General features: G+C 42.7%; 1 protein-coding gene across 4 annotated transcripts in view; it reads right to left on the reverse strand.

Annotated features, from left to right (window-relative positions):
• ANO1 (anoctamin 1) overlaps positions 1-10,380 on the reverse strand; it is a 169,164-nt gene extending 158,784 nt beyond the window's left edge. For 2 of the 4 annotated variants that reach the window (XM_040409086.1, XM_040409085.1), the window contains exon 1: positions 9,906-10,380. In XM_040409086.1, coding sequence (XP_040265020.1) covers positions 9,906-9,969 — 64 coding nt within the window. In that variant the 5' untranslated portion in view covers positions 9,970-10,380. The remainder of the gene's footprint in view (positions 1-9,905) is intronic. The other 2 variants (XM_040409088.1, XM_040409087.1) reach the window with 1 other exon arrangement.
• Positions 10,381-11,057: the final 677 nt, after the last annotated feature.

Genomic DNA, 11,057 nt, shown 5'->3' on the forward strand with positions numbered 1-11,057 from the left:
TGACTACTGTGTGGCGGCACTGAGGCCCCTTTCACACGGGCGAGATTTCCATGCGGGTGTGATGCGTGAGGTGAACGCATTGCACCCGCACTGAATCCGGACCCATTCATTTCTATGGGGCTGTGTACATGAGCGGTGATATTCACGCATCACTTGTGCGTTGCGTGAAAATCGCAGCATGCTCCTCTTTGTGCGGGCCCCATAGAAGTGAATGGGGCTGCGTGAAAATCGCAAGCATCCGCAAGCAAGTGCGGATGCGGTGCGGTTTTAACGCACGGTTGCTAGGAGACTATTTGGATGGGGACCCGGTCATTATAATTTTCCCTTATAACATGGTTATAAGGGAAAATAATAGCATTCTTAATACAGAAAGCATAGTACAATATTGCTGGAGGGGTTAAAAAAAAATGCTAATAATTTAACTCACCTTAATCCACTTGCTCACGCAGCCCGGCTTCTGTCTTCATCTTTGCTGTGCACAGGAAAAGGACCTGTGGTGACGTCACTGCGCTCATCACATGGTCAGTCACATGATATATCACCATGGTGATGGATCATGTGACGGACCATGTGATGAGCGCAGTGACTTCATCAAAGGTCCTATTCCTCAAAGAAGAAGACGGAAGAGATGCCGGGCTGCGCGATCAAGTGGATTAAGGTGAGTTAAATTATTTTTTAAAAAAATTAACCCCTCCAGCCCTATTTTACTAAGCATTCTGTATTCAGAATGCTATTATTTTCCCTTATAACCATGTTATAAGGGAAAATAATAAAATCTACACAACACTGATCCCAAACCCGAACTTCTGTGAAGAAGTCTGGGTTCGGGTACCAAACATGCCGATTTTTCTCACGCGCATTACAATGTTTTGTACTTGAGCGGAAAAATCGCACATTTTCCCGCAACGCACCCGCATCTTATCCGGGCCAAAAACATGACGCCCGTGTGAAAGAGGCCTAAGGGGGAATAACTACTATGAAGGAGATACTAAGGAGGCATGACTACTATGTGGGGAGCACTAAGAGGGAATAAATACTGTGTGGGGCACTGAGGGTCATACAGGGCCTGAGAGCCATGCTGTAAACTCTTGATGGCCTTGCGGTTCGCCTGGCGGTCATTTAACGGCGAACTTTGCCAGTGTAGGGACGGTTCTGCTGCGATACTGCAGCTACACAGAGTGCCAAACGCTATTGGAACAAATAATTTCTACTGGTGTGATATACCAGTTTCCCCCTCAAAAAACTGATTAAAGCAGGGGTGTGATATACCAATTATATACTTTCTATAAACTGCCTTTGGGTAGTGACAAACGCTATTGGAACTAATATTTTCTACTGGTGTGATATTTATGTACGCTGAATGCATAATTTTTGGGACCTGTAGTACACTGGCCTGCTGTAAAATTGATATCCAATGACCGTGTAATTTACCTCCAGCCACATACTTGCTTGTTCTTTTCTGCACGTTGAATGAATAATTGTTGCGGCCTCGGAGGAATTCAACACCAGTGACGACCACGTGTTATCGAATTTCAACTATTATCATTAGTTTTTTTTTCAAGAGGGGGGATTTCGTTAGCCATGTTTTTAATCCAATTTTATATGCAGTAAAATTGATATCCATTGACCCTGTAATATACCTCCGGCCACATAATCACTTGATCTTTTCTGTCCGGTAAATTCCTAATGTTTGGGGCCTGTAGTCCAGTGGGGTACAGTAAAATTTTTATCCATTGACCGCATAATGTACAGTGGGGGAAATAATTATTTGACCCCTCACTGATTTTGTAAGTTTGTCCAATGACAAAGAAATGAAAAGTCTCAGAACAGTATCATTTCAATGGTAGGTTTATTGTAACAGTGGCAGATAGCACATCAAAAGGAAAATCGAAAAAATAACTTTAAATAAAAGATAGCAACTGATTTGCATTTCATTGAGTGAAATAAGTATTTGAACCCCTACCAACCATTAAGAGTTCTGGCTCCCACAGAGTGGTTAGACACTTCTACTCAATTAGTCACCCTCATTAAGGACACCTGGTCCTAACTAGTCACCTGTATAAAAGACACCTGTCCACAGAATCAATCAATCAAGCAGACTCCAAACTCTCCAACATGGGAAAGACCAAAGAGCTGTCCAAGGATGTCAGAGACAAAATTGTAGACCTGCACAAGGCTGGAATGGGCTACAAAACCATTAGCAAGAAGCTGGGAGAGAAGGTGACAACTGTTGGTGCGATTGTTCGAAAATGGAAGGAGCACAAAATGACCATCAATCGACCTCGCTCTGGGGCTCCACGCAAGATCTCACCTCGTGGGGTGTCAATGGTTCTGAGAAAGGTGAAAAAGCATCCTAGAACTACACGGGAGGAGTTAGTTAATGACCTCAAATTAGCAGGGACCACAGTCACCAAGAAAACCATTGGAAACACATTACACCGCAATGGATTAAAATCCTGCAGGGCTCACAAGGTCCCCCTGCTCAGGAAGGCACATGTGCAGGCCCGTCTGAAGTTTGCCAATGAACACCTGAATGATTCAGAGAGTGACTGGGAGAAGGTGCTGTGGTCTGATGAGACCAAAATAGAGCTCTTTGGCATTAACTCAACTCGCTGTGTTTGGAGGAAGAAAAATGCTGCCTATGACCCCCAAAACACCGTCCCCACCGTCAAGCATGGGGGTGGAAACATTTTGCTTTGGGGGTGTTTTTCTGCTAAGGGCACAGGACAACTTATTCGCATAAACGGGAAAATGGACGGAGCCATGTATCGTGAAATCCTGAGCGACAACCTCCTTCCCTCTGCCAGGAAACTGAAAATGGGTCGTGGATGGGTGTTCCAGCACGACAATGACCCAAAACATACAGCAAAGGCAACAAAGGAGTGGCTCAAGAAGAAGCACATTAAGGTCATGGAGTGGCCTAGTCAGTCTCCGGACCTTAATCCAATCGAAAACCTATGGAGGGAGCTCAAGCTCAGAGTTGCACAGAGACAGCCTCGAAACCTTAGGGATTTAGAGATGATCTGCAAAGAGGAGTGGACCAACATTCCTCCTAAAATGTGCGCAAACTTGGTCATCAATTACAAGAAACGTTTGACCTCTGTGCTTGCAAACAAGGGTTTTTCCACCAAGTATTAAGTCTTTTTTTGTTAGAGGGTTCAAATACTTATTTCACTCAATGAAATGCAAATCAGTTGCTATCTTTTATTTAAAGTTATTTTTTCGATTTTCCTTTTGATGTGCTATCTGCCACTGTTACAATAAACCTACCATTGAAATGATACTGTTCTGAGACTTTTCATTTCTTTGTCATTGGACAAACTTACAAAATCAGTGAGGGGTCAAATAATTATTTCCCCCACTGTACCTCGAGCCACATAATCAGAATTTTTTTTTTATGTCAGGTGAATGCCTAATTTTTAAGGCCCGTACTACCGTGGCCTAAAATAAAACATTTTTAGGCTCCAACAGGGCACAGTTCAGAGAATTTCACTTTAAGGCGCATAAAAATGTCCCCTGATTAAGATACATATTTTTTGTTGGAATTTTTGTCATTGACCCCCCTCTAGTATGTCACTGTCCATGTTGTGGGACTATTTGTACACTTCTACTAAGGCTTTGGTGGCTGCAAATATGAGCTGAAGGTTTTTCAGGTTCACCTGCCATTAAAGTGAATGGGGCCCGCCGCAAACTTGCGGTTCGAACATTTGATCGCTTTCGCGAACCGTCCTGGCCGATGTTCGTCCATCACTACTCTTGATGACTCCTTATGTGTGGGACTAGCAGCAGGGAGGGGAAGTTGTTGGGGAGAAGCCTGTTCAAAAATTGGCCATGGGTTCAGCCTTTTGTAGTTATGCCCCTGGGACCAAAAATATATAAAAGAAAATATAAATAAAATGACCAAAAATACACAAAAAATTAAAGCACTGAATTTACAAAAATAAAATAAAAATGCATAACAAAAAATGACTAAAGTTGCACAGAGGTCATTGATTTTCCACCCTTATTAAGGCCTCTTTCACACTTGCGTTGTCCGGATCCGGCGTGTACTCCACTTGCCGGAATTACACGCCGGATCCGGAAAAACGCAAGTGTACTGAAAGCATTTGAAGACGGAACCGTCTTCCAAATGCGTTCAGTGTTACTATGGCACCCAGGACGCTATTAAAGTCCTGGTTGCCATAGTAGGAGCGGGGAGCGGGGGAGCAGTATACTTACAGTCCGTGCGGCTCCCGGGGCGCTCCAGAATGACGTCAGAGCGCCCCATGCGCATGGATGACGTGATCCATGTGATCACATGATCCATGCGCTTGGGGCGCCCTGACGTCACTCTGGAGCGCCCGGGGAGCCGCACGGACGGTAGGTATACTGCTCCCCAGCTCCCCGCTACACTTTACCATGGCTGCCAGGACTTTAGCGTCTTGGCAGCCATGGTAACCATTCAGAAAAAGCTAAATGTCGGCTCCGGCAATGCGCCGAAACAACGTTTAGCTTAAGGCCGGATCCGGATCAATGCCTTTCAATGGGCATTAATTCCGGATCCGGCCTTGCGGCAAGTGTTCCGGATTTTTGGCCGGAGCAAAAAGCGCAGCATGCTGCGGTATTTTCTCCGGCCAAAAAACGTTCCGTTCCGGAACTGAAGACATCCTGATGCATCCTGAACGGATTTCTCTCCATTCAGAATGCATTAGGATAATCCTGATCAGGATTCTTCCGGCATAGAGCCCCGACGACGGAACTCTATGCCGGAAGACAAGAACGCAAGTGTGAAAGAGCCCTAAGCAGAATTTTTATACTTTTTTAATCCTTTCTATATTTTATAAAATGATTTGCCTTTTCATTTTGTATTTGTCAGCAACATGATATTCACGATCTCTAGTATAATCAAAATATGACTTATAATATGCTAAAAAAAATACTAAAGGTTCTGTTCACACAACCTGCAGGCTTCCATTCATAGCTGAGGCATGACAGATATGCCGGATTTGTTTTTGAAATGAATCCTACTTGAAACCATTGGCTTAATAGGGTCCCTAAGGTTTCATATGAGGTACAGGTATTTTGTTAGCGCTGCCGACCACTATTCCATCAAAATACTGGAAGTGAGTAATACCAGTATATATCTGAGTGGACATGTCCTGTTAGATCAGGACAAATTTTTGAATTATTCAGCTTTTGCCAAAATAAAGGCACAATTTGGGATATTTATCAACAGCGTCGCAAGGTGCTTTAAATTAAGAGATTGCGCATGGAGGAATATAAATTTTACACAACTCCATAGATAAATATTCGCTATATTTCTCACACCACCTTTTAGCTGGGGTACATTTACCCAAAATATTTCACCAAAACATGGCAGGCATGCTTAGCAGATTTGGTGCATTTTAGGAGTCCCTTTTAGTCACGTTGAAAAAAAATATATTAGAGGTTTATTGGGATGTACTTATTCATGGTCTATCCTTAAGGGGGGATTCCGTTCATATCAAGGATAACTTTTAGATCTGTGGCTGTCCGAATTGTTTGGGACCCCATATCACTAAATGAAAGCAGCGGTAGGTCAAGCATGAGCACTGCTGCTCCATTTTATCTCTATCGGACTGACGGAAATAGTCGAGCGCTTGTACTTCGCTATCTCCAATGGTCCCATAGAGATGAATGGAGTGGCTGTGCTCATGCTTGACCTGCCGCTCCATTCATATCAGGGGTCCCTGTTGGGTACGATACCCCATTCTCATGATCAGTGGGGGGGGGGGGGGGGGTCCATGCGGTGGGAGCCTCATCATACTAATAGTTATCCCCTATCCCGTGAACCAGAGTATCAGATCGTCAGGGGTATAACTCCTATTGATCTAGTATTGATGATGATGATGATGATGACCCATCCCAATGACAGGTCATCAATAAATAGAAAAACTCCTGGAAACCCTCTTTATGTTGCTTTCACGCATAGGATTTTAGTGGAGTTTTTCTGCACATTCATTTTATTTTTTTTTGCTGTAGAAAGTCCAGCTTCAGAACCACAGGACAAAGAAGCATTTTTTTTTTAAATGTTTGCTCCTAGGTGCCATTTATTTATTTATTTATTTATTTATCATTCCTGCTTCTTAAAAAAAAAAATGCTGCTTTCTGAAGCTCTTGGTGTTTTCACAACACCTTCTCTATACGGAAAAAAAATTCCATAAAGAAAATGCCAGTGGTCAGACACTGGGGGAGACTTATCAAAAGTGGTGCAAAATAAAGCCAGCTTAGTTGCTCATAGCAACCAATCAGATGGATCTTTTCATTTTCAAAAGAAGCATGAAAGATGGAATCTGATTGGTTTCTATCAGTATATTAGCAAAGTATTAAAAAATTCGATTTGGCTGCTTTGCTGAATTTTACAAAAAAATTTGCTTAGTGACGAATTACTTCTTTACGAAGCACATTTCTTTGTAAGTAGTGGGTGCAATGACAGGGAGCAGCGATTGCACCGCCCCCTGTCATTGTACCCCTCGGATCACGCATTCATAGTTGATCGTGGCATCTGATATTGATATTACAGTGTAACATAAAAATAAAAAAATCATACTTGTGTAATGCCCCAGAGTGGCATTACTACCTTTTTACACCCTTCTACTATCTTCTATGGTTGATTCAATGCCATTATGTGTATTGATTCCAGGTTCAAACATTGTGCATTTCTCATTTCCATGTAATTGTTGATGGTAATGCGCCTGGTCTACCATCAGATGGCTTCTACAATGGCAGAGCTAGTTTACCTAGAATGGAACCTTCTGTCCATTCTAGCCCTCTCTAGAGAGGGAGGAGTTTTAGTTAGTGAGAGGCAGTTGAGCTTACCCCCTGCATGGGGAAGGCAGCAGGCCCTCGTCCCCGCTGGACGAGCCTTGCTAAGGTCAGCCAGCAGAGCACCATCTGCTCTGCTGGAACAAGAGATACAGATAAAGACCGAGTCAGAATACAGAGAGTTAAGTACAGCTGAAAGGAAAAGTTTATATTTAATCCTGATAGTACTTGTCATCAATACACGACAACCAGGGTGACTATTTCTCAAGTATATAGGATAATAAGGAAGGGGTTGGGTAAAATAGTAAAGTTTAATAGTGAGGAAAAATGGGCGAAGGATAGGATCAAACACATTTAGAATGGGGCAAAAATATAAAAAGGGGCCACGATTTCTAGCAACTTTCGGATAATCTATTTTAATATTATCCATAGAACATACATGACTCCACTATTGCTAAGTAAGATTTACAAAGAACGAAAATCAAACTGTTGGAAATGTAAAGAAGAGGCGGCCGACTATATACATATGATATGGAGCTGTGCAAAGGTGCAATCCTATTGGAGAGAGGTTTTTCGTGTTTTAAGTATTGAGTCCTCAGTATCCCTTCCAATTAAACTGGAAGTGGCTGTCCTGGGCTGTATCCCATTATCAATTAGGGGAAAAGGAAAAAAAAAGGGCCTGGACAAGAGGCCTTATGGTGGCAAGAGTCATTATCGCAATAGAGTGGGGCTCTGAAAGATATTTTGGAGTGGAAAAATTTATTGGTAAAAATTGAGAGGTCCGAGGAATATGCAATAAGTAGTACAATCTGTCGCTGACGAGCGGTGCCGTTGCCCGGGCGGGGGTGGGGTGGCGAGGGAGGAGTGAGAGAGATGAAGATAATGTATACCCACTTAGGGGGACTCTATGATGCCTACCGAGATAACCATCATAGGGGGGGGGGGATTGGGGGGGTTATTTAAGGATAAGTTAATTTGAATGGACAATGGGAGGTCTGAGTTAAATGTAATGTGGAATTTAATGGGCAGTTTTGGAACCCCCCAAAACAGAACAGACTACTTACCATTTTGGTATTGCTGGCGTTTATTATGATTTATAACTTATTATACTGACTGCTTCGGCAGATTGTGTACTGTTGAACTCAGATTTTGTATTGTCAAACCTAATTTGAAAGTTGCATTATGAAAGGAAAAAATAAAAATTTAATATTTATATAAAAAAAAAATAAAGAAATAATCCTGATAGTACAGCAGAGCTAAAGAGTGACAGATGTAGCAGTACTGAATGTGTTTGCTTGCCAGAATTTATGCCAAAGCCTGCTGGTAACCAATATAAAGTTGGAAGATTGTTCCCTGATGCAAGTCTATTCAAGTAAATCAGTTATTAACTTCAAAACATGTCTGGACTCCATTTATTTCTTCATCCCCTTTTATCAATTCTTCACCCTATTTGCATTGCTGCGGACGACAACGCCTGGGGTTCCAGGATATCCAGGTAGGAGCACCGTGACACGTGCACAGCCACATCCAAAGGGACACTATAGGCAACCCTTACACCACTCTGGCATTCCTTCACCTGGGTACCACCACCATCTACTTAGGGGGACTCCGTCCCTCATTGCTGAAATGCAACTAGTGTCACAACAAAAACTCTTATAACATCTTAAAGGGACCCCCTGTCCCCCCCCCCCCCTTCATGAGGAGTACATCCACGGCATAACACTTGCCTCCTCTATTTGATCGTGAAGAGCCTGCATCTTGATTAAAGATCTAGTGCAAAATCTCTTGCGGCTCGCACAGGATTTCGTGCGAGATCTTCAATCAAGATGGCGGAGGCCGACTCCTCGCGCTCAAATGGATAAGGCACGTATGATTTCTTTTATGTTTTACCACCATTCTGGGAAAGTCAATTCGCTACCACGAAGCACAAGGAAATTCGGCTTAACAGCGAATTGAATTTTCCCTGAAATTCGGATCAAATTCCACTTCGTCCTGATCAATTCGCTCAACACTAGTTGCTATGGACAACTAAGCCAGTTTTCCTTTGTACCACTTTAAATTTCTTCCTCACTATGTGCAAAAAACACCATAAAAACAACCATTAAAAAAAAACTGACAATAATATTGGGGAGCAAAATCGAGCAAAAAAAATAGATGCTTATTCTGGATTTTTGTTTTTTGTGTTCCCCCATAAAGTGCCTATCCTGACAACATTTTGTCAAATTTCTGGTGCAAATCTCCACCAATCCCCCCCATAGTCTTGACACAATGAGGTTAAAATTTAGTCATCTCGTAGCACAGTATAAAAAATGATGAATCATGAAAGTGTCCAAACTTTAAAATGGACAATGCACAAAAGTGTTACCCTACCCATGGTTTTCCAGTCCCTCATGCATCTTCTAGGAAGGCAATGTATTTATCTATAGGCAATATTCGAATTCGTGATATTTCGCAAATTTTTGGCCGAACATTTGCTAATTCGAGAATTTGTGATCTCCAGTCATTATTTACTTGATTACGAAAATCGGCAATGTAATATATTTGCAATAAAAATTCGCGATTAGAATATTAGCGATCAATACTAAGGGATAGGCAACTTTCCTATTGGTTGCTAGGGATGTTGCTAAAGTGCCGATATTCACGATAAATTTGCGATTAGAATATTCGTTATCAACACTATTCGCGAATACGAATATATAGCACTATTCTAAATATTCGCAAATTCTCGAAGTGGCGATATTCGCGATTAAAATTTGCGCTCAACACTATTCATCTACAATGGCACGAGAACCTGCTCAGATAAATCTACAAGCCACATGGACAATTTTTGGAGTCCCAAATAAAACCTCCTAGACCAGGGATCAACCAACTCCAGCTATGGTGGACCCCTCACTATGGTGGATCTCAGCTGTTGACAGAATTACCATAGAAGTGAATGAAGCATGCTGGGAGTTGTAGTTTCACAACAGCTGGAGTGCGGAGGTTGCTGATCCCTGTTCTAGACCTACGGTTTAAAATAGGTACATATAGTCCCATAGAGTCAAATAGAGGGGCAAATGGGAAGTAGAACAGAAACGTCTTCTGGGACTCAAATCCCAACCCTGCACATCCTATCCACTGACCTGCAGTTGACCACACGTCTGTGGTAGGAGGCTCCTCATGGTCCACAGGCTCCTTCTCATCCATCCTGAGACTTCGGCGATTGAGTCACAACTAGAGATCAGCGAGTTTCCTTTTTTAAGGGCTTTTATGAAAAGTAAACAGATGTCACACTTCACGTGTCTTCATCTCCACCCTCTACAAATGGGACATTGAGGAGATCAGAAAATGCCTGGTTGAGCGGCGTCCCCAGACAGACAATGACTCTCGTTAACAAAGGGCTGTCGTAGGGCTGGACTCAGCAAGTTACAGGTAGTCCCACAACCGGAACAACACCTTGGAGAGTCAAGAGGACATCCAGATCCCTTGTGCTCCTCTTGAGTCGATCACTTTTCCTGGTGTTTCTAGTTCACCCTGAGGGTACCTTGTGGTTCCTCCTTCTTTTTGGTGGCCCAGAGAAGTCTATCACATCCTCTTGCTCTGCAGCTTGGCCCCCAGTCTTCCTCAGGCTCTCCCTCTCGCCTTCACCTACTCTGTGCACTTTGCAAAGTACTCAGCAGAATCTTTATGGCTGGGAGGGGGGGAGAGGGAGACTTCATGTGTCAGTGGCAATGAGAGACACAGCCTTTACTGCCACTACTCTGCTAAATATTTAGACAGGACCCCAGCGAGAGGATCTCTTCTAAACATTTCTCTCTCGGATGGCTCCTCTCCTTCTCTTATACTAAAGTCTTCTGTAGGAACTCAACTAAAACATTTAGGGGGTCGCATATTTTTATTTTAAATTTTTTTTATTTTGAAAGTCAAATTATTTTCTTACACTGTGAAACATAGGTGTCTCTGAAGAAATCCGAGAAGCTACTGGTACATCAGGATTCAGATTCAGCAGAGCTGAGTTTGTCATTTGGCACAATTTGTCAAGATATCTTTAGTTTATCCTAGGACTGCAAGGGAATCTACTGTTATCTTGGCTCAATGCGCAGAGCTCTGCTACATCTAAGATCAACTTGGTGTGTTCTTTTTGCATGTTGCTCCAATATGAACATCTAACTGGCTGTTCATATGGCACTGATATACAGCACGGCGCCGTACAGTGAGCACTCGCCTACTGTTAGCACACAAGCTCTAATTTCCTAACATAATTCGGACCCCAGTGTCTAGAGGGAAGGAGAATA

Source organism: Bufo bufo, chromosome 10 (assembly GCF_905171765.1).
Source record: "Bufo bufo chromosome 10, aBufBuf1.1, whole genome shotgun sequence".
NCBI lineage: Eukaryota > Metazoa > Chordata > Amphibia > Anura > Bufonidae > Bufo > Bufo bufo.